This window comes from Mytilus edulis, chromosome 2, assembly GCF_963676685.1.
Source record: "Mytilus edulis chromosome 2, xbMytEdul2.2, whole genome shotgun sequence".
Lineage (NCBI taxonomy): Eukaryota > Metazoa > Mollusca > Bivalvia > Mytilida > Mytilidae > Mytilus > Mytilus edulis.
Window position 1 is genome coordinate 85,209,309 of NC_092345.1, and position 25,156 is coordinate 85,234,464.

The following is a 25,156-nucleotide window of genomic DNA, read 5'->3' on the forward strand; positions in this document are numbered from 1 at the left end:
AGGACGTTGGACTAATCAATTACTCGACACGTTTCGTTGACTTGGGTCTATATCAATAGAAAAATTCGTTATTTTGTTACTATTTTTATTTGTATACATAGTAAGCAAGTCCGGATCTTTTTCTGGTTTTTCTCGGTAATGGGCGGAAGTTTAAAATTGTGATTTCCGGTTAAATAAAAAGAAAAACACGATGGAAGACTTGAGCACTTTGAAGGTTTTTAAAATAAGTTTCTCCACAATCATAAACATAATGCGTTAAAAAAAATAATGTCAAAAGTAATCATGATAAAAACTATTCTCATATGGCGAGAATCGGGGGTCAATTTGTCATTTTGGGAGCATGGTTGAATGTTCATGGAATGGCAAAAATGAATTTGTATGACAATACACCTTATCGCTAATCCCGGCTGACCCGGCCGCTTGAACTTTTGACGTCAACAACAATCACTTTTCCATTGTGGCGTCAGATATTTTGTTTTATGACGTCAAAATTTTAGGGGAACCTGTGTGATTTCCAGCAATGGCGGACAAATAGCGATAAGGTGTATGAGAGTAGGTGCCCTGTACTGCCAGGTGTCAAACGGCCATTTTCGGTTATCGTTTACGTTAGCGTCAAATTGGTTGACATTTTATCGTGATTCATCAAAATAACCTTATTGTGATTCGTCAAATAACCTTATTGTGATTCGTCAGAGGTCTCATATTTTTTTATCGAGGGTGAAGCCCTGTGGAGGGTCCAGGGGGGGCTTTGCCCCCTGTAAGCTCCTGGGTTTAAGGAAAAGGAGATACTATGGTCAAATTAATAAAAAATAACTTGTAATTTTGGCATTTTTTTTTCAATGGTGTAGCTTTGATGTGTTACCAGAAAGCCTAAAAAAAATAGTTTTGAAAATGTGATGTACAAGCATAAATTTCAATCCTCTTGGTTCAGTGTCTTTTCCTGCAAGACACCGACTGTGACTGTCACATGTACAAGAAACATATTATTATATTTCATGAATAAATATTATAATTTATCATAGGCTGCACCCATACATCATACCATATTTGCATTTTGACTAAGATGTTTTTATGTGTAACAGTATAAATATTTACATTCTAATTATATTTTTTATGACAATCAATGAAAAACATTCATGGCTTATCTCCACTGACAATAAAACATTTACCCTTGTATTTTGAGGGACGAAAGTTATCATGCTTAACAGTAACACTTTGGTATTTTTGATAAGTAAAGTTCTATGTACCGTAGTTTAAGTTACTTGGTAAGAGAAATAAGCCACTAATTTTTCTCATTGGACCCTGTAATTGAGTACTTAAATACAAATATTATTATATCAATCTGATTTATTTGATTCTATTAAAACATGTTGTTATTTTCATTTTGTTCATCATCATCATCCTCATTATCATCATCATCTATATACATTTTTTTGATTGCAGCCTGCACTTCAAGCCTTACCTCCTCTCTGTCACTTAAACTTGTAAGAGAAACAGGCTCTGTCTGTACTGACATGTCTTGTACTTCAGTAATATTTGGAATAGGATTTTGTTCGTTTTTCATTCTACAATTTTGTTTTACTGCAAGTTTCCTCCTGTTTTAAGTTCCTATCCATGTTTCCACTGCTTTTGGTACAGTGAAACCTGTCCAAACCGAACACCCATGGGACTTTGTGTTTTGTTCGGTTTTCACAGGTGTTCGGATTGTGGAGGTAAACGGAAGTGGACAGCAAAATGATTTAGACACTGACGACGGACACCAAATAATACACCAGACGACGGACACCAAGTAATACAACAGATGACAAGTATTGTCGTGTTGGTTTCAATATAAAATAAAATAAAATATATCAAAAAGTTATTTTATAGATGCAGAAAAAACAATTACAATTTTTAATGAACAATAAAGTGCAAGTTCAAACTGTTAATCGATCTCATTGTACAGAGAAATAATTATCCAATGTTGTCTGACGTGTAGCTAGTTTGCTTTTTACAATCAAGTCCTCGGTCATTGAAATCATTTGTTCCGTTTGATCTAGGTAACGGCTATCCTTAGAAATAGAAAAATTGCGCAACTTTGTCAATAAATCCAAAATGTCAGTATGGTTCATATCGGAACCGGGTTGAACCTCTGTTGGAATGTCTGTGTCAATATCTTCGTCGGATTCGATTAAAGTATCTCCAGTAAATTCCCTGATTAAGTCCGTTTCCCACTCACTATCAAATGCTGATTCGGTGGCCAAATTGTCATCAACATCGTCAGCTTCTGTAATTTGTACACTCGGATCCCTTGACCTTAATTGTTCCACTAAATCGGCTAACGGTATGTCGTCATCCGGGTCTTCAGGCTCATCTACAATTGTTGGGGCCTCTAAGGGGAATCCCGCATCACGAAAACATGATTCAATTGTTGTGGATTTAGTTTCGTTCCACGACTTCTTAATCCAGTGAATGGCTTTTAAAACGTTTATTTCTTTGCAAAGTTCAGTAACTGTATTGCAGTTGTCAATTTGTGGCAGTAAATGTTTGATCATGTGCTTTCTATATCTCGCTTTAAAGGCACGAATAATACCCAAATCAAGTGGCTGTAGTTTAGAAGTCGTATTTGCTGGGAAAAACTTCAATTCAACATTACTAAGCTTTAGATTGTGCGAGTGAGAAGTTGCATTGTCAAGGAAAATTACGATTTTCCTAGATTTTTTCCGCATGTCCCGATTAATGTCCTTTACCCATTCAGTGAAAAATGTGCTATTCATCCAGGACTTTTTGTTAGCCTTCCAAGTCACAGGAAGCGATTTAACATCCAAATTGCGAAAACATCTAGGTTTATTAGCGTTACCAATGACTAAAGGTTTTAGTTTCTCGCCTCTGACACTACAACACAGCATAACAGTAAGCCTTTGTTTTGACATTTTACCCCCTTTACATTCTTTCCCACGCTCCGCTAATGTCTTGTCAGGAAGGGCACGAAAGAAAAGGCCTGTTTCATCAGCATTGAACGTATCCCTTGGGTCATAATCTTTAACAATTTCGGGTAATTTACTTTTAAATTCTGCAACAACGTTTAGATTCACATCAGCACTTTCCCCGCAAACTTTGAAAAATCCAATACCGTATCTTAAACGCCAGCTTTCTAGCCATCCATTTGAGGCTTTAAACTCAGGCAAATTTAGCTCCTTTGCGAACTCCAAAGCTTTTTCCTGTAAGATAGGTCCACTCAAAGGAATGTTCTTTTCACGAGCACCTTTAAACCAACGAAATAGAAGTTCATTCAAATCGAAAAATTTACTTGAACTGGCATGACGTTTCCTCTTACTTCCTATGTTTTCTTCGTATTGAGTACGATATGTATCTTTACGTTTAAGAATGTCACAAACAGTAGCTTTCCCGATCCCATACTTTAAACTTAGATCCTTTTGTGAAATTTTTGGAACTGCCTCCGAATCTTTAATTAAATCCATTTTGTTTTCAATAGAAAGTTCCTTTCTTGCCCTTTTAGGCGATGGAGAAGGTTTATCATTTTGGTCGAATTTACGTTTCTTCTTAGGAGTTTCCATTTTAACACTGCATTCGTGAACATGTACAAGCTAATTAGTTTATAAAAACAACTCACCATTAAATTAAAATTTAAATACCCTCAAGGGATCCTCTGCTAGCCTATGATTGTTAAATCACGCATGCATATTGTTGTAAATACTTACATTGTTTTGATTGCTATCGATCGATTTTGACAGGTAAATTTTTTATACACATTGACTAACGGGGCTTTAAATGTCGTTCGGAATTCGGTGTTAGCAGGATTCGGTTTTATCAGGTTAAATTAACGGTAATTAATAGAGAAATGTTACGGGACTTTAGAAATTGTTCGGTTTGATATGAAATTCGGTTTTATCAGGGTTCGGTTTTACCAGGTTTCACTGTATAACATTGGATTTTTTGAGACTGTCCATATCAGGACCATTTATACAAACATGCATATAGGCTACAATTTTTTCTTTTATTTCAAAAGAAGGGCCATGGGACAGGTATACATATGATTTATGGTAAAAATGAAGAGTCTGCTTTTAATTAGTTGCTCTATCACTTGAAAACAAGAAAATGAAAATCACTTAATGAAAATAATGTGTTGTCTGCTTGTACTAGACAAGACATTGCTCTCATTTTTTCATTTCATTGTAGGACGACGATCATGCACTTTATGAACATTACCAAGGCGGGTGTCTCAATTATTTGAATGCAAATGTCATAGAACAAATTTTTTTTCTCGCTTTGTTGTTGATTGAAAAAAATCTGAAATTCTTTTCATTTCTCTGACTCTGCTTCACTTTTTCTTTATTGACTGGTTACAAAATCTCGTTATTACTATAAATGCATACTTATCCTGGTTTCAGTACAAAATCTTATAGTACTTTGCAGCGAACTCAACAACCAGCATCTATTTTGACGGAAATTCAATTTTATTAACCAATCAGAAATGCCGTAATATATATCTCTAGATTGTCTAGATAGTGATTGACGATCTAAAACTAAAAGTTCCATTTATATTTTTTTGACATCAGAAAAACAACGGATGGGGATTTGGTTACAAACGACCATTTCAATCGACAATCGGTTCTTAATGAAAAGCTGTATCATAAAATAAGTCACAGGTCTTAAAGAAAGTACATGTATACATTTCATCATCATCATGCACGGAAAATTACCTTTAACATCATTTGGCAAGAATTTTTACCTTTATTTGTCATGAAAGTACCCTCATTAAGACCATAGGCAGAGTCTATGACTGAAAAAAATATGCAGGTAACAATTGTTGAAAATGTAAATGTTTTTACTAGGCCAGTCCACCTAATTTAAAGCAGCACCTGTGAAAGATGGTGAATTCTGTAAAAAGCTATTAATTAAAGCATTATTTTTTTGCAAGACTTAAAATTCACTTAAATGAGTTTTATTAGTTAGATGTAAGGGATTATGTCTCTCTTTGAGACTGATTGGTAAAAAATTATTGCTTACTTGACCCAACCTTTTTAATTTGTACATTGCATTAAAATAGGATGCATTTCTCTTATACATTAGTGTGTCTTTATAGTTATTTGATAACTATTTTTCTGTTACAGGTAGCTGATTTGAAAGAAAAATTAAAGGAGAAAGGTTTGACTGTATCTGGGACTAAACCAGAGTTATTGAAGAGATTAAAAGATGCCATGGAATTAGAAGGTATGTGTATGAGAGATGAAGAACATTGAACATTTTCAGGTAAAATGATAAAAACTGCATTTTGACACACAGTTTTTTGGTATATCTCAATATAAGTAAAGCAACTCTTACCAAACAACTTACATTAAAAAAAAAAAAGAATATCAAGCATGTTATCTTCCTGTTCAAGGGCACTACCTTATTTTGACAATTTTTTCCATACTGGCTGCTAAAAATTGTCATTTGACATTTCAATTTTATTGCCGTTTTAGCAAGAAAAAACATATTTTAATTTGTTTATAGTTCTTGTAGCTAGTCTCCCTTTAAACAATGAGTTTGTGAATTTTATACAATAACTTAAACAGTTGTTTTACTAGCTAGTATATAGATATTATATGAATTGAGCTGTTTAATTTTCAGTTCTTTAATAATTTAATTAGAAATTGTTTTGATATGTTTTACAGAAACAGAAGAGCTAGAAGAAACTGAAGAAGTGGTAAGAATTAAGACTACATAATACATGTATAGGATAGAATTAAGGCTGCAACATAATACATGTATAGGATAGAATTAAGGCTGCAACATAATACATGTATAGGATAGAATTAAGGCTGCAACATAATACATGTATAGGATAGAATTAAGGCTGCAATATAATACATGTATAGGATAAAATTAAGGCTGCAACATAATACATGTATAGGATAGAATTAAGGCTGCAACATTATACATTTTGTACATGTATAGGATAGAATTAAGGCTTACAATATGCAGTGGTCTCGCTTGCCCAAAATAGAAGGGCGCCACGCCCTGGGTGCCCTCAGCCGCGCCCTGGGTGCCTTCATCCGCGCCCTTCTGCCCTGACGTCTTTTTCCCAAATTATCTTGTGCCGTTTTGGTATAAAAAAAAAATCATCGATTTCTGATCTCCAAGTTAATTACATATATGACACCTGTGTGATTGCCCCCAGGTTAATCATGTCATTACAATCAATTACAATGATAAAGACTTCAAAGGTGTTAATAACTAGGTAATTTAATTAGGACAATGTATCTTTTTGTCATACTTTTGATGAATGTGTCAGCGAGTGTGTTTAGCTTGGGTCGCATTTTCGATCTCCAAGTCACAATGGAAGAGCGTATATAAATGAAGACTTTCATGACTTAAGAATTGAATTTAAGTCATCAAAATAGAACTATGCCTTTACTAAAATGCCTTCTATCTCAACTTGTTAGCGACAAGCACAGTTTTTAATTAACCCAAACGTGGTGGAAATTGATTTTGGAGTTACTTCCCCTGTTTTAGCTTATTACAAATTTGTGCTCTAAAAATATTATCTAGTATCAAAAAAAGGAATAAATTACCAATTGAATATATAATAACATAAAAATGTTACCTTAAAGATATTAACTGTCTTTGAACATATTAAAAAATATATATTGCAATTTCTACTTGATAATTGAGGGCCCTCATGGGGTTTTTGATTATGTGATTACTTGGCCGTTTTTTTAATGATTATTTGATTATTAAGCCAAATATTTCATGATTATTTGATTACCTAGGACTGTATTTTTAGTTTATGATTATTTGATTACTAAAGATAAGCAAATATTTAATGATTATGTGATTATATTGGCAAAAAAATGGTGATTATGTGATTACTGGGACCCCCCCATGAGGGGCCTCATAATTATACTTTTAGCAATCCATGTTCTAAACATTTATTATTAAATTAGTAATGCTGTCAATTTCAGTTCATATGATGTATTAAAAGCTACAATTCCTATATAGATAAAAAAAAACAAAAAAACTCACATATTCTTTGATAATGGGTAGAGTGAAGTTAAACTGTAAAAACATAATATGTTGATGAAGATGTACTATATCATTCATAACTACACAAACAATAAAATAAAGACTATAGTTGAAAAGCATCTTTATTTTAACAAAAAACCATATGCAGTAAAAAAAAAAAAGAGATTTGTTAACTCGTGATACACACAGAAACGTAGACAAAAAAATGAGCAGTGCCTTTTCTTATCATAAAAAGTGCCCTGCCCTCCACTGGCACCCTGCCCCTTTTGATTTCTAGCTAGAGCACTGATATGATACATGTTAAGGATAGAATTAAGGCTTACAATATAATACATGTATAGGATAGAATCAAGGCTGCAATATAAGTCATATATAGGATAGAATTAAGGCTACATTATAACACATGTTGGGGATAGAATTAAGACTAAAATATAATATATGTATAGGATAGAATTAAGGCTTACAATAAAACACACCTTTCTGATAAAATCAAGGCTACAATATAATATATATGTATAGGATAGAATCAAGGCTACAACATAACACATGTACATTTATTTGACCATTTTAGAACATTTGATCAGATCATGAGTGTGATTACCTTGTTTTGTTGTTACTTTTCATTAATATAAATATGTGGTATGAGTGCCAATGAGACAACTCTCCATCCAAATAACAATTTATAAAAGTAAACCATTATAGGTCAAGGTACATTAATATGTAGGAATAATGGTCATACATATACTAGTACTCTGGTGACCTTTGAATTTGTTTGATCTGTGTAATAACAAGGATAGACTTTGATGACTTGTAGGTCAAAGCACCAAAGTCCTTTTCTAAATCTAAAGAGCCTAAGCTTCTTGTATCAATCATTAACAAAAATACTAATGAAATAACGATTTCTCTACATTACTGTTTACCTAGAAAATCAATTAAACTTTTTGCATTAATGATATTTAATTTCAGGTAGAACAGGTAGTTCTCCAAGAAGAAGAGGAAGAAGAGGAGGTAGATGATGATATGACCTTGACAGAGGACAAATTAGAGATAACTGAATCTAAAACAGTTCCAGAGAGGTAAGTTTCATGGTCCCTGACATCTTTTAACACATGATGTTGCTTTCAGTTGATGGAAAGACATTTTTTTAATGTGTAAAAATGCATCTTTTTTTGGCCTTTTATAGTTTTCTCTAGTGCATTTGTTTTTCTCATTGCTGAAGGCTATACACTACAGTCTCTGGTGGAGAGTCTCATTGGTAATCATACTGCATCTTTTTATGTGGATATGAATATACACCAGCTTGTGAAGCTTAGTTAAACTACCATTTATTTATGCTTAATAGATCAAAACAACAACACACTACAATATATCCAATTTTATGAAATTTATATTATAGGTTTATATCAGTAATGTCGCTGATATTTTAAAAAATAGTGCCAACCTAAAAAAGAGTAATGCCCCTTGGATTTTTTTTTTTTAAATTGTATTGTAGTGTTACATTGTTGTTCTTTATTTGTCAATGAAATATTTATGCTTTATAATTCATAGCTCAAGTAAAGAATCCATAGAAAATGGTAAACCAAAGAAGATATCTTTATCAGGATTTTCAGATGCAGAGGTGATTATTATTATATATATATATAGAACTAAAGTATGAAAGTTAATTTTATTGGTCATGTAATTGAAAATGACAATTTTTATGTAAATTGTTTGGTGAAAACAAATATATGTAAATACATGATTGAGGAGTAATAAGAATTTAGAAAAAAAAATCCAATATTATGAAGAAATTATGTTTATATGTATGCTAGTGACTATTAGTTATTATGATCTGGCTATTTTAGAACAAAAACAGTAGTGATTGAAAACCATACAAAAAGACCTAATAAAATATAACTTAATGATATAGTGAACTTTTCATAATTGGTAAAATTTATATGATAAAAATAATTCCTATCATGCAAACATAGAGAAGTAACAGTTAAGTATGTAATCATTCTTCTATTATCCTTTATCAGTCTCATCAGAATCTCCATGTAAAACATTTTTTTGATAAGCAGGCAGTGTATATATATTGACGGGGAACCTGTCCAATAGTTACTTTATAATTTTAGGCTACTTAACTTTGCCTAAACTGCTTGAAAACTTGTGAACCTTTCACAGAACCTTACATATATGTCAAACTTTTACACCTCATATTTCATGTCTTCATCTGAATGATTTTAGGGTTTTAATTGGCATGACATAGACATGGACTTAGCTATAACTGCTCACTATGGCACACATTTGTTCTGCTGCTCCTTCTTAACCCCTGATCATGCTTCAATTAAACTTTCTCAGAATCTTTTTAATGGGATGACATTGTGCAACTACTTGTTTTCATTTATTGGTATAATAATTGTTAGGGTTTATGTTGTCCTTAGCAAATCATGGACTTTAGTTTTTTTTTAGAGAACTTATGTTCACTATATGAATAAAAAACTTAAGTGAGGAATTTAAGACATCATTTGATAGGGAAGACATCATTTGATAGGGAAGACATCAGTATTTGATAGGGAAGACATCATTTGATAGGGAAGACATCAGTATTTGATAATGAATATTGTTGATTAGCCAGACAGGTCAACTTGGAAATGTTATTACAAAATCATCAAAACATGTATTGGTGTAATTCTATATCTGTTGTGAATCCAGAGTTTAACAACAACAAACAAATTACCTAAAGGGAAGGGTATTCAATAAAAAAAATCAGAAAAAGTATATGAAAAAAACAATGTTCATGAAAAAATATGTACATTTTAGCTTATTTGAAAATAATTGATACTATTCCTAAGATAAGGGAATAACTTCTTTAAAAGTACAATGTAACACTTTCATCCATTTAAGGTGACTGGTACTCATACAAATATTTTATCTTTTAGAGGTTAAAAAGCAGAGCAGAAAAATTTGGTGCTGTAAGTGCTGAAGCAAAGAAACAACTTAGAGCAGAAAGGTAATGTTTTCTTGTAGGCTTCTTTCAAAGGGTAAATAATTGATTAAAAGGTTTTTTTCAGACTTCTATGTCTAATAGCATGTGTTTCAAATATTTTTCATAAGTTATATTTCCTTGCACACATGCAAACTTTCCCATGCATTACATGTTTTATTCAGTCACATTCTGAATGTTCTTGTCCCAAGACAGGAGCCTGTATTTTATCCTTATTATGTTGCTCTTTATCATATTTTTTCTAGTTTATTGTTTTGTACATATATATTAGGCATAAGTTTAATTGTTCATTTGAGGGATTTGAATAGCTTGCTATGAAGTTTGAGTTTTGCATGTTGAAGGCCGTTCCATGTTCTGTAGTTGCTAGCTTCCAAGTTACAAAAAAAAAATGTATTATGTTTCTGGGAGAGAGTTGTCTAATTGGCAATAATACCATTTTATATTTAAAGTATACTTATTTACTTCTTAGTGGATGGACAAATTTTCATATAATGTTTTTAATTATTTTTATAGATTTGGGTTGTCAGAAAAAACTTCAAACATATCATCAGCGAAAATCACTGGAGATGTTTCAGTAAGTATATTGTTTAAGGAATATAACCTGGAAGAAATGTGTTACATTGGTTGACATTATCTTAAAACAGGGGAGGGAAAAGATTAGCAGAGCCCAGTAGCCCAGGCTTCTAAATTTTCAGCTGAAAATATCATTAGTGCTTATCTTAATTTTTCATGTTCTCTTTGGTAAGATTAAAAATGGTAGTCTTGTTCCCTATTGTAGCAATGTGTCCCAAGTTTAGACATTTCCAGCAATCACGGAATCACTTTCTTTGTCATATGTTACTTTAAACTGAGTGTCTTAATTAAAAGCTTTATTAAAGTTGAAAAACAATAAGTTTTGAGTTTTGGTCAACCTAAAAACACACCTTATATTCACAGTACATTATTCTGATAAAAATTATTTGCATAAATATTAATAATTATTGACAAAAAATATTAAAATTGCTTCAGGAAAGGGTAGTCTATTCAACTTATTTAATTTAACCAAAAATGAAAAGAATATTTTATGAAATAAAAGTTTTTTTATCATTTAAATTCATTTCCAATTTGAGATATCTTTATACAGAAATTAGGAAAGAAAAGAATAAATTTCTATTATGTTTTACTTTCCAGGTGGATTCAGATAAATTAAAACAAAGAGCTGAAAGATTTGGCGTAGTTTCTCCTGTTTTATCAAAGGTAAAGTAGATTAAGATCTATAATTTATGATATGTTCACACTGATTTATATTACACAATGCATGCCTACTTGTAAAATTGTAAAAGGCCTAGTTATATTATTTTTTCATACAGGATTTGAAAAAAAAGTGTCACTTTTAAAATCACATGACTTGTGTCACTATAGCATTAATTGATATTTTCATGTTTAGTGATTATTGATATAATGGTGAATTACATTCAGTAGCTGGCCTCAATTTAAAATTTTAAACTAAAAGGGCTTTGTTAATAGTTGATATCTTATTTGCAGGTAGCTGATGTAGAGAAATTAAAACAGAGAGCTGAACGATTTGGTGGATCTGTAGCACCAGCCTTAAGTAAAGTAAATAACTAACAATTGTTTTTGACAATTTGTTTTTATGCATTTGTTGAAAGTTGCTTTCATGTGATATATTACTGTAGAATCATTTAATTTATTGGGTTTTCATTCTCTTGGATTTAAGTTTAAATAATTCTTATATGATTTGCATATCTATAAATACTTGAATTGGATTGGTCAATTAGAATTTTTCTCTAAGTTTACACTTCGATAAACCATGTTTCCGAAACTACTTTTGTAATCTATTCATGCGCGATACACAAGCTTGCAGTGATCCCAGGATTTTCAGCAAATTGAGATTAAAAAAGAATTGCATAACAGTTGTGACTATTCTAGTGCATATATAACAAAAAAAAGAAATAAATTTATTTCACTAAAGCTTCGAAAATGTACAAAAATTAAATTTAATAAAATTCCGCGAAATTTCATGAAGGATTTGGCGAATTTACGTCATGGTAAAAGATGACGTCATACGAATGGAAATTTTCAAGGGAAAGATTATTTCGTTACGTGTAAGCTTCAAATTCGGATAAAATTTAATTGAAATGAAGTTTTTGAGGTAGGTGCTATTTCATTTAAGATTCCGTTGTATTTATCGGACATTTATGGTTTTTAGAAAGTCAAGATGGCAGCGTACTCCTTAGTTACGACTTGCCATTGTGCTTTTGATGGTAAATATATATATTGGCCATCAACAAAAAAATGTTTGGCTGAAGAATTATAAGGATTAAACACATTTTTTCTAGAGGTTATTGATGTGTAAACCGGGGCTCTTACTCACAAACTAAACATAAAAGTCCTTCGGACTTTTATTCAGTTTGTGAGTTAATCGCCCCGGTTTACATATCAATAACCTCTAGAAAACATGTGTTTAATCCTATAATATTTCATGAAAATTTGACTTTGTGGTTTCCATAAATTCTGTATGAGGATCGTTTTTATTTGAGCTTTAAGATTTGTGCTTCATCCATATGGATATCCTTATTAATTGGTTCATCAAGACTAATTAATCCACATTACAATTGTACATTACTCTCTTATGCATAGTGAAATGATCATTTTTATGAAGTAAAGCAAATAAGAAATTTGTTGAAACTGTTACCAATATTAATGATAAAGTCTGTCAAATATGTGTTGATCTTAACTTAAAATCTCAGATATATTAAACTTTACTGGTGAATTACACACATAAATCGAAGACTTAAAAAGATTTGATAAGAAACCCCATGCTCATGTTAAAAAAATAAAAGGGAAAATTTGAAAACAAGATTTAGTGGGATTGCTCTAAAGTACTGTAAATTTAGAAATTATTGTGAGGTTTTTATTAGTGCAATAAATGTGACAGAGTTGTAAGAGCAATAATTAAAACTCACATTCTAAAATATTTTATATGAATTAAACAGGATTTTTCTCAAAATCATAAAAATTAAAATCGCATTTAAGTCTAAAATTACAAAATCGCAATAATAAATGCAAGAAATAATTTCTGAATTTACAATAGTATGACTATGAAGATTTGTAAGTTTTAGAAAATATTGCCTTTTAAAGGGTTAAAAAAACATGTTTAATAAAAGCAATTAGAAATTGTCCTTAAAAGATAGCATGTTTTACATCACAAGGGAGACAACCAGACCAGTAATAAATACAGAAAAAAACATGTTAGAAATGTTGTTTATAAGTTTTTTAATAGCTATAGAATTTTTTTATCCAGAGTGAAGATCAAGAGAAGATTTTAAAAAGAAAAGAAAGATTTGGTGCTATAAGTACTGCAGCTGTCAGTTCTGAAGTTGAGGTATTAAATCTAATGAAAAACATTGTGGTTACCTGTTGTTTTAACTGTTGGGACATAAAACTCACCTTTTTTTCAAATTCTCTCTTCCTTTTAAACAATACTTATTATCAATTCTAATCAATATATCAATAGCATTATGTCGTAAATCAAGGCTAAGTATTTTTAGTTTAGAAATATAATTGTGTTCCTTACTTTGATGTCCATTTATAGGAATATTGACCCAGTTTATAGTTTTATGAATTTAGACATGTATTAAAGGGAAAATTCGCGATTTTTTACTTATGGTTTAAATATGTTCATTATGACATAATATATATATTCACAAAGTTTTGTCGCTATATGTGCAGTAATAAAGGAGAAATTCAATAATTAATGAAAAAATATTAACAACTTCCTGTAGGTCGTGACGTTTTCTCCTGGTTTTTGCATGCCGGTATTTAAAATACAATCATTAAAAGTCTTGGTTTTTAATCATATTTTAACGTAATCGTAAGCGCGCCGATGACTTATGATTTATCTAATAACCAGCCGATAATAAGAAGATAAAACGCACAGACGTGCAATTGTACACATTCATGAGATAAAATTTCTATGTTAAACATATATATATTCGAATTATTTTTTTAGACAACACAAAAAGTTATAAATTTATTTTTAATTAATGCATTTTCGGACTGATAAGGTGAACAAATTAAAGTACAATAATCTGTTAAGACAATATGTTGGTGTACTTTTGACCTTTTACTGTCTCTGCTATGACTAGGTTTATACGATAATTCACGGTTCTGTGGCAATACTCGTAGATGGCTTGTTGAAAGGTAAATTGCTATTTGCACGGTATTTAACCACGCCTCTAGGGCACACCTTGCCAGGTGTGACTGTCTATTCGGATCAGTGGATTATAAAACAAGGGAGCATTTAATACACACACTTAAAATACATATTCAAGTTGGTGACAAATGAAAATAGATCGCCGTGGAATTATTTAATTATATTTGGTGCTATTATTTATTTGAATTCAAATAAATTAATTTACTAAGAAATAAACAATTTTCGGTTAAAGACGGGAAACTTAATTCATGTGTCAGAATGAAATGATATACACCTCTTGTCCTTGATTTATGTCTCATAAAAAAGGGGAACTTAGAAATTAGAAAACTAGCTTTACCAAAGCATTTTGATTGTCTTTATTAGGCAAAAAAATGTACGAGAACACTTACATTTAGACTTTTGAAACCCATGTATTAATTAATATATCTGAAACTACCGAAGCGGAATATAATATGTACGAATAAAGAACAAATACTTTTGTTTTTAAATCTTTGCACATTTATGATTTATTATTGTTATCTATTCTTCATTTAATTACTTAATTAGTACTAAAATATTTCTACCGCTTGGCATTAAATCTCTGTGTGGTAGGAAACGATTATTACATATAGATTATATTATTTGGATGAGGATTTGAGCTAGCCTATAAAAACACATTAATTAGTTAACATACATTCGAGACCAAAGGATATTAACTTTGATAATTCAATTAACTTTTACTCACATATTTTTCTCTTATGATTTGTTACCTATTTGTTTTTCGTTCATTTTCTCTTAAATAAATTAGGCTGTTTTTTTTTATTTTTTCGTTTGAATTGTTTTACATTATCAATTAGCTGACTTAGCGGTAGGGGCTTTGCTTGTATTGGATGGTCATACGGTGCAATTATATAATTTAGTCCATCCAAAGCGATCTTTATTTAACTATTTTGGAATTAATGTTCTCATCAAAATATTTTAAATCTCACAATGCATGAATACTTCAGCTATTTGAAAAAAAAAGATTTTTTAAAAATTGACAGGAAATTTAAGGATCTTCTTGGAATGGAATCGAAAAATTACGAATTGATATTCTTTTCAAATGTGAAAAACGTCAACCAAATTTATTCATTATCGGGAACGTCCTTATTAAATATAGTCTTCGTCTCACAACGTATAATACTTTAGCTATTTGACCAACGATGTTTAAAAACAAAAGACAACGAATGTAATGTCATCTTTCCCTATTTTTGAATGTAATGATAAGTCTGTTCAACTTGCAAGAATATCCCTAAAGCGGACAAGCAGTTTATTCTTTAAATTGCTGTCATTGAATATCAAGAAAGAAAATAAATCCCGACATTGATTTGAAACTTTAATACTCGATAGTTTTCCTAGAAAATATTCACATCCCTTGGGGATTATTAGTGTACCTCCATGCAGTTGCATATATATTACATGAATGTCGGAACAATTGTGATGATGACGAATTTCTTCCTTTATTGGAGAACAATCTAATTGATATATAAATCTGTGATTTAACTATGTTCATAACTTCGATGAACCAAAGCAAGTTATATATCGACCTGTATTTAAATCAAATTGGTTCTCTTCTTCTTCTTCTTTTGGTATACAATAGTCTATCGAATTCGTTGATTACATACTGTTGGTATACGTGGACTAGTCTATTTACAAAACTTTTACCCCAATTTACACAAAATGCATGTTTCTTTCTTATGTTCAATGTATACATGTATATATTTTAAATTGCGCTATAGTTCCGTAACTTTCTATCCAGGCGTATAAACGAATCGTCGACAAGTGCGTACATTTTTAAAATCAATATTTCTGGTATGTTCCAATCTGTCCTTTACTATTGACAACGAGTATATACATTTTCCCAAATTAACCCTTGGAAAAAATATGTAAATTGATTTTTATTTCTTCAGATCTTTTTTTTGGTATTATTTATATTTTTATAAATAATATTCTTTACACCAGAAATGTTATTTATAAACAAGCGTATGAGTTAAGTAATGATTAGTATATTATATCACTTTTGGACACGCAAGACAGAGATGTATATTATACACCTGATAGTTCAAAATGGAGAGTTATACGTTATCGGCCATGTACACTGATCAATACCTACAGAAGTGAAAAACGATGCATGAACTTGCAAGCCCGACAGGAAATCGCTTGAATACCTGGACGTGTCACCTCACACCCCTCACAATACCTTTGGGAGTAATACCTTTAGCCATGCTGGTGATCAGATGAGGGAAGATCCGAATTTATTTGAATAAAGTTTATTATTTTAAAGATTTATGAACGAATTAGATTTTCGAAAACAATTTTCATGGAACACTTATTTAAGATTTGAACTTTGACTTTTTAACTAATTCCAATGTTAACAGTTTAAAAATAACAGACTATGGTTATTTAAAAAAAATAAGAACATTTTCCGTATCAAGTTAGCTAGTTAGATAAAAAAAAAACGTACGATTGACAAGATATCGACACGCAATTACGACTACATCGGTTACTGTAATTTTGATCCTTTGTGGTTTATAGACATATCGTGATTTTAATCGTAGAAGATGACAAAATGGCGGAACGCAGAGAATTGATACTCAAAATTTAAAATCGATGGTGATCTCTTATCTAGCGGAATAAAATTTTAATATCTATAAATTTGAGAATTTTTATACAGAATGGACATAATATCAATTTTTGATTTTTTTGCGAAGTTTCCCTTTAAAGAATCAATTTACTGCATAAATTCATTTCATATGGTTTAATTAGGGAATCACTTATATGTCAGCACATGGTATATTAGAGATTTAACCATGAGGTAATATTTTGGATAATAAAATATGTTTCATGGTAAAATCCATATAAACTATTAGATGCCATTAATTATTTTTGTTCTGGTAACAAAATTTGCCAAAAAAAAAGGTACTATAATTTATGTTGCATTAGATGCTGTTGTTAACGCATTATTTGTGCACATAAAGTGTACTTTGATGTCATCCTTTTATATCTGTCATGCTTTATTGTGCATTTTAAAATGACATATTCCACAGAGTGAAAACAGAATGTCATATTATATAATGTAATAATATAATATTTGTAAGTGTAAACATCATACTATGTAAATTCTGAAATTTTCCAAGTGTTTTTATTATTGCATAAATTGCAACAAGATAAGTGTTTCAAAGATAAAAAGTTTCATTTAGATATTGATAGCCTTATTTGTATGCAGTTTTTCTTGCAATAATTAAACTTGCATGTATTGTGTCTTGATATTTTTGTTCTCAAAATAAATTGATAATAATTCAAATTTTGAATCCTAATTGGTCACTGCCATGTCTAGATTTAAGATAGGTTTGCTGCAGAACCAATGTTGTTTTTATCCCCCCACCCCCCAATCCTTGTCCGCCTGTACATAAGAACAACCCAAAATTAGCTTCTGTTCTCTAATTCAAGTTTGCCTCAACCATTGTTATTAAACTTATACATAATTCATATTACATGTATTACAAAACACAGATCAAGTATGATTTTTGTGGATTCATTTTTACCGTTTTAGAGTTATGTCCCTTTACAAATGGAAATATTGCTGAATTTTTTTGTTTAAGTTCTCTATCTTTAGTTTGCCTCAACCAAATGTTATGAAACTTATACACAATAATTATTACCATTAAACACAAATTTGGGTAACGTCACTTTTACAGTTCTTGATTATGTTGTATTCAAGTGGGGGCATCATCTGTGTCCCATGGACACATTCCCCATTTATTTGTTTTAATTTTTTTTATGTGACTGTTACTTTAAAAAGTTGATTAACTGATTTCAAAATTATTCCCATTGTCAAAGTGCTCATGAAAGAATAAGTTCTTGATACCATTGTCAGACAATATTGTGAAAATGACATTTTTTTGTTACAAGTTTTTGTAAAGAACTTAGCAGTATATATTTCTTGTATTTTTCAGGCAAAGAAATCGAAAAGAGCAGAACGATTTGGACTAACATAGAGGCCAAGAAACATTACAACATTGACACTGCCATTTATATCATTTCATAATACAAACATCCCTTACAAAATATGTCATATTTGTACATAGATTAGTCATGAATTGAAACATTGTTCATCTGTTCTTCAGAGTAATTTTCACACAATCTGGGTATATTGCTTAACTAATAGCATTATTTTATTGCACCTTCTATTTTTTTTAAATAGTTTTACCAACTGTCTGTTCTGTCTCTTTGAAATATAACAGATGTTTAATTTATTTTCTACTGGCTGCTAAAAATGATTACATAGTAATTTGTTTTGATTATGATCGGTTTGACTGAATATTCATTTCCTGTTGGTTTACATGATACGACAGATATTACAACCAATCTATTCAGAAAAGCTGTTGGAAAGTACAATGGTAAACATGTTTTTCTACTACTTTTTTATATGTGTCTCCAGATATTAAACTAATTGTTCTTATGAGAAGTTTACCAATGTTTAATTTAAGTAAGAAAACAAGATAGGAATTTGTTTTATTGACGAAAAAATGGTATCTGTTCATATCTTATTTTTAAAAGTGAGGGCATTTGTATTGTACTGATACTCATTTAGTATTTATAACCTTGAAGTTGAAATTCACATTCACATAAAATGTAGGTTATGATTGAATTTCTCTTTCTGGATTTGAAGAAGTTTGCAATTGCTTGGATTGAAAGTATATCAGCCAAACTTCTATCACTTGTATTCAATGTAGTGTTGGCCTAGTACAAAGCAGGGTTAATATTCATATTACATTAACATGTTTTTGTCCTGAATGTGCATATTAATTTGCCGCTGGACGTTAAGCAGCCATCCATCATCATCATAATCAATGATGTACATATTTGTGTCTGCATTAAGGACTCATTAATTGTTTTAATTTGTCATAGTATTAAAGCAAGAACTTTGGGTCACTATCTCATTTAGTTTCTCTTCTTTCTTCATGTACATTCACTACATTGATAGTGGGCTAAAATATCTGAAGCAGACTTTGTGCCTTTCTGAAATGAAGATTATAAAAGGCTTGATTTATCTTGTTATGGCCCACAACTAAGAGGCCAGATGAAGTATATTACCAGTGTCCAGCCTTCCATAATTCTGTTCGTCTGAAATTACACAAATTTGAATACTTTTTTTAGGACTTTCCTGCAATTATAGAGCTTATCTTTGGTAGATAAGTGTATAATGACTCCAGAACAAATTATTGTTGTGGTGTCCTTGGCTGACTTTTGACAAAGATATTGCCTTGACCTTGAAAAACTTCTTAAACATGAACTTTGCCAGAATTTTTATGCCCCACCTACGATAGTAGAGGGGCATTATGTTTTCTGGTCTGTGCCTCCGTTCGTCCGTCCGCTTCAGGTTAAAGTTTTTGGTCAAGGTAGTTTTTGAATAGGTTGAAGTCTAATCAACTTGAAACTTAGTACACATGTTCCCTATGATATGATCTTTCTAATTTTAATTCCAAATTAAAGTTTTGACCCTAATTTCATGGTCCACTGAACATAGAAAATGATAGTGCGAGTGGGGCATCCGTGTACTTAGGACACATTCTTGTTAAAGTATACATTCAATGTGGAACCAGAAAATTAATTCCATTATATTTATGTCTTATGATTCAGTAAGCAACCAAAGAAAACTAATTAAAAATACACAATAAACCTTTAAAGGTAAAGAGAATTAAAATGTCGAGGGGATGCTTTCTGATTAGTGCAGTAGTAAGTGGAGAGGTTATAGCCTTGATCCAGTAACTTTCAAGCCCAGTGACTTTTAAATTAAATGTTAAGGATCCCTATGGTAAGATTAATACTTCATAAACTCAACCGTGTTCTGTTTTTGAGACAGTACTAGGGAAAGTTGATATAATCTAACTAAAGGTTTTTTGTTCACTTGTATTATTTTAGCTATGTTAGAGGCAACTATAATAACAAATTCACAAATTTGCACCTTCATATTACATATTTATTACATTTTAAACATTTCCTACATGATATGGTAGGTGATGCATATACATGTAGATGATTAAGTATGTGAACAAATTTCATCCTCAAGGTGAAATAAAATATTATCAGAATTTTTGTGTTCATAATCAGATCACAGTAATATGCATATTACATTTTCATAAGTCACTTGTCTGTTCATTGTAAGTAAGTATCAGTCATTCTGAATTTTGTTTTACAGATTTTATTTGTGGCTTCAAATATCTTGTATTGAATTCAAAAATACAAAATTTGCCATAACTAGCACAGACACTTGTCTCTGCAATAAATGTTAACCTATATATACTATAATATAACATATTAAAATATAAAGGTAAAACAAAATTAGAGACAAATGCCTGTGCAAAATAGCCTATTTTTAAACCTCGTCATTAATATTTAGATATAAGTTAGTCAAAAATCTGTTTGGCTACAAGATGTCTTATTCAAAGATACAAATGTTGGTACAATATATGTTTAGGTAAGGCCTTTGACCATATCTTAGTTTCCCCGAAACGTTTAGTAGAATTTTCACTTTATTTTATTAAGTGACATTCATGTACTTATTAAGTTTGCAGATTCTGTATATCATCCTATTAATAGAAATACATTTTAAAAGACCTTGAAGAATTTTCGAATTGTTGCTATTTTAGAGGCCAGATAATAGCTCTTAACTTTTTTTTTTTATATCAAGAAAGAAGTCATTTAAAAACATTAGGAATAAATTTGACATAAAAGTCATTGCTTTCTCATTAAAACAAAATGAACAGAAAATTCATTAGAAAAATCAAGCAAACAAATCCTAAATAAATTGCAAAATAAATTGCCCTTTTGAAGAAAATCCTTTTTATCAGACTTCAGCACAAGGATTTCTGCATCATTGATTTATTATATCTCCATTGTAAAATTCCTCTATACAATTAGCCATGTCAACTCTGTAATGGGATTGATTTCAAGAAGTTTTAATGCAATTGTTTTCATTGAAATGATGTGTCTTCATGATTGATTAGTCATATTATTCTAGAAAATAATTTCCAGATTGATGCTTAAGGTGGTACCTAACACTTTTACTAAAATTAATTTGGCTCGTTTAATTTGCATCAAATTTTGACAAAGTATTTACTTTGACCCTTTGACAAAAATATAAAAATTTAAAAAATTTTGAACCAACCGTTTTGTCAGAAAAATTACACTGGTTATATAGCAATTTGACAAACACCAATTTTGATCATTGAGAAGCTTAATATTCCTTTTACAACACAACGTAATTAAAACGTTTAGCTGACTTTACAGAGTTATCTCCCTGTAGTGTTAGGTACCACCTTAACACTATTATATGTATTGTATTTTTATGATATTTTAGTAATGATTTTGTAGTAAAGTACTTCAAAGGGAAAACTGTACACTTATATTTCATTTTTACAATTTGAGTCTATTATGAATAAAATTAATTGTACTACAGACAACTGTGTTGTTTAGAAATGACAATTTATGTACATGGGTTTCTTGGAGATTCCCTTAGTCACCATGCTTCATTGGTTTCAGAATATTTACTTTATTTAAAGTGCATTGTCTGATCAAGTGTATTTGATTTGTGAAGATTTAATTTATACTAGATACTTGACACTTATTTTCAAGTGCCTGTGATTGACATCCCTGCATTTCAGTTTTGAGGAGAATATTAGACGGACCACCTTTAGTCAAACTTCATTGACTATGGTATGGCACAATGTTAATTATTCTTATTAACATGTTTGTAATCAAGTTTAATACATTCTACATGCATCCTTTTGTAACAGCTGCAACACGAAAAAATTTTAAGTCTCAGATATGTTTTGATTTCAAGTTTTTTAATAAAAGTACATTTAATAGACTATTGCTATTTTTGGAAAGATTAGAACTTGTTCTAAATCTTAACTAAGGCACCAGCCTCCCTAACAACACGGCAGGTTTGCTACTGTTACTAAATGTATTCACACTGAAATATAGTTCCCTATGGTTCTTATGTATGTGCACATAATACACATATAAATTGAAAAAATGGGTATATTATTTGAGCAGTTCATTTAAGAATGCATGTATATTTATGCATATTATTCTGATAAACTGTATTGTTTAAAGTAAATAAAGAATAGAATGTCATTAAGGTGTGTTGATGTGCAGGCTTTTTTTTTAAAAACATTTTGATTAGGTAATTGGGTATTGATACAATTCTAGTAGGATTGACAACTGTCATTATCACTAAACAATCAGAGACTAAGTAGACCATTAATTACAATGCCCCACCTCCTAAAGTGCATAAAGTGATTCTGTAAATTATATCTGAAAGATAAATGATTGATGGATTAACAAGATCTTTAAAAAAAAATAAAAAAAATATGAATATAAATATAAATATGAATGTATAAAAAGTATTCAAGTAAGTAAGGCCTATGATTTACTTGATAAATTTGCAATAATCATCTGTATTTAATCAACGATTTAGATTAGTTCCCTATTTTTTTTATCAGGAATTGGTTTGAAATAGTTTTAAAACTTTAAAACTTTTAATTATAACAAACCATTGTTTATTAGTTTATCAATCATTATGTCTATTTTAGTCAATTGAATTTTTATTAGAAGTGAAAAGTATATATTTTTGCAATCAAGAAAGAATCCACATTTCAATAAAATAAGTCTTTTAATTTGTTTACGTTGTAAAAGAACATTTTCAATGCCCTGTGTTGATAAATACTTTAAAAATTTATCAAAAGGCACACTACAACTTTTAATCTTCAATGTCATATAACCTCTGTTTCAACTTACAAAATGCCCAAAAACAACATTCTCGAGAAGAATGAAACGAAGCTAGCATTATCCTTTAAATTCAAGTTCCACTTGGTATATGATGTCCTCCTGCTGAACAGTGAAAATTTTGGTGACTTCATTGACCCCATTTTAGCTGATTAAATTTGAATACTGCATGTATACAAGCAATGTTGCTTCTGGCATCCTTCTGGAATTTAGATTAAAGATAGATTGGGAGCTACTTAATAAACAACAAAAGAGATGATGTTAATGTTTTTATAGTATACTATTAAAATGTTTAAGCACCAAAATTCAGACAATATGAAGTTTGTTTTTTCCAATTGATACATTATTGCAGGATTTGTCTTTCCTATTAAATTTTTTGATTAGAGGATATTTGCTTATAAGGAAGCATTTGAAAAGACTCCTTCTGGGTGGTAAATTTCGAGTCATCTTTACGAAAGTTTTACAGAAGCCATCATCATTTGTATGACAGAGAACGATCCTCATCAACAACCCTCACAATCCTTATCAACAACCCTCACGAACCTTATCAACAACTCTCACGATCCTCATCAACAATTCACACAATCTTCGTCAACAACCCTCACAATCCTCATCAACGACCCTCACAACCTTCTTCAACGACCCTCACGATCCTCATCAACAACCCTCATGATCCTCATCAACAATCCTCACAATCTTCGTCAACAACCCTCAAAATCCTCATCAACGACCCTCACAATCTTCGTCAACAACCCTCATAATCTTCATCAACAACCCTCACAATCTTCGTCAACAACCCTCACGATCCTCATCAACAATCCCCACAATCCTCATCAACAATCTTCGTCAACAACTCTCACAATCCTTATCAACGACCCTCACAATCTTCGTCAACAACCCTCACAATCCTCATCAACAACCCTGACGATCCTCATCAACAACCCTCACGATCATTATCAACGACCCTCACAATTTTCGTCAACAACCCTCGCAATCTTCGTCAACGACCCTCATAACCTTCGTCAACAACCCTCACGATCCTCATCAACAATCCTCACGATCCTAATCAACAATCCTCACAATCTTCGTCAACAACCCTCACAATCCTCATCAACGACCCTCACAATATTCGTCAACAACCCTCACAATCCTCAACAACGACCCTCACAATCTTCAACAACCCTCACAATCCTCATCAACAACCCTGACGATCCTCACCATTAACCCTCACGATCATAATCAACGATACTCACAATCATTATCAACAACCCTAATGATCCTTATCAACATCCCTGACGATCCTCATCAACAACCCTCACGATCCTCATCAACGACCCTCGCAATCCCCATCAACGACCCTCCCGATCCTCATCAACGATCCTCATAAACAACCCTCACGATCCTTATCAACAACCCTCATTATCCTCATGATCCTTATCAGCGACACTCACAATCCTTATCAAGAACCCTCATGATCCTTATCAACAACCCTGACGCTCCTCATCAACAATCCTGATGATCCTCATCAACGAACCTCGCGATCCCCATCAACGACCCTCGCGATCCTCATAAATAACCCTCACGATCCGTATCAACAACCCTAACAATCCTCATCAACAACCCTGACGATCCTCATCAACAACCCTGATGATCCTCATCAACAACCCTAACGATCCTCATCAACAAACCTAATAATCCTAATCAACAACCCTGACGATCCTCATCAACAACCCTAAGGATCCTCATCAACAACCCTAACGATCCTCATCAACAACCCTGACGATCCTCATCAACAACCCTAACGATCCTCATCAACAACCCTAACGATCCTCATCAACAACCCTAACGATCCTCACCAACAACCCTAACAATCCTCATCAACAACCCTAACAATCCTCATTAACAACCCTAACAATCCTCATCAACAACCCTAACAATCCTCATCAACAACCCTGACGATCCTCATCAACAACCCTCATGATCCTCATCAACAATCCTCACAATCTTCGTCAACAACCCTCACAATCTTCATCAACGACCCTCACAATCTTCGTCAACAACCCTCATAATCTTCATCAACGACCCTCACAATCTTCGTCAACAACCCTTACGATCCTCATCAACAATCCTCACAA

The 25,156-nt window shown here is 31.4% G+C and overlaps 1 protein-coding gene and 1 long non-coding RNA gene across 3 annotated transcripts; one reads left to right on the forward strand and one right to left on the reverse strand.

The window, feature by feature from the left end:
- Positions 1 to 93: 93 nt before the first annotated feature.
- LOC139510352 (SAP domain-containing ribonucleoprotein-like) lies at positions 94 to 18,421 on the forward strand. 2 transcript variants are annotated; one of them, XM_071296933.1, is made up of 11 exons: positions 94 to 214; positions 5,115 to 5,214; positions 5,658 to 5,689; positions 7,975 to 8,084; positions 8,557 to 8,626; positions 9,930 to 10,000; positions 10,508 to 10,568; positions 11,165 to 11,230; positions 11,519 to 11,590; positions 13,299 to 13,379; positions 18,185 to 18,421. In XM_071296933.1, exons 1-11 carry the CDS (start codon positions 191 to 193, stop codon positions 18,224 to 18,226), a joined length of 729 nt encoding a protein of 242 aa, XP_071153034.1. In that variant the 5' UTR covers positions 94 to 190; the 3' UTR covers positions 18,227 to 18,421. The 2 variants fall into 2 exon arrangements, with proteins under 2 accessions (XP_071153034.1, XP_071153036.1); XM_071296935.1 differs by lacking the exon at positions 94 to 214 and adding an exon at positions 4,778 to 4,800.
- Positions 18,422 to 19,817: 1,396 nt separating this feature from the next.
- On the reverse strand, positions 19,818 to 21,691 carry LOC139510355 (uncharacterized). The gene is made up of 2 exons (XR_011661876.1): positions 21,551 to 21,691; positions 19,818 to 21,273 (listed from the first exon to the last, which is right to left on the reverse strand). It is a non-coding gene; the product is annotated as an uncharacterized lncRNA (long non-coding RNA).
- Positions 21,692 to 25,156: the final 3,465 nt, after the last annotated feature.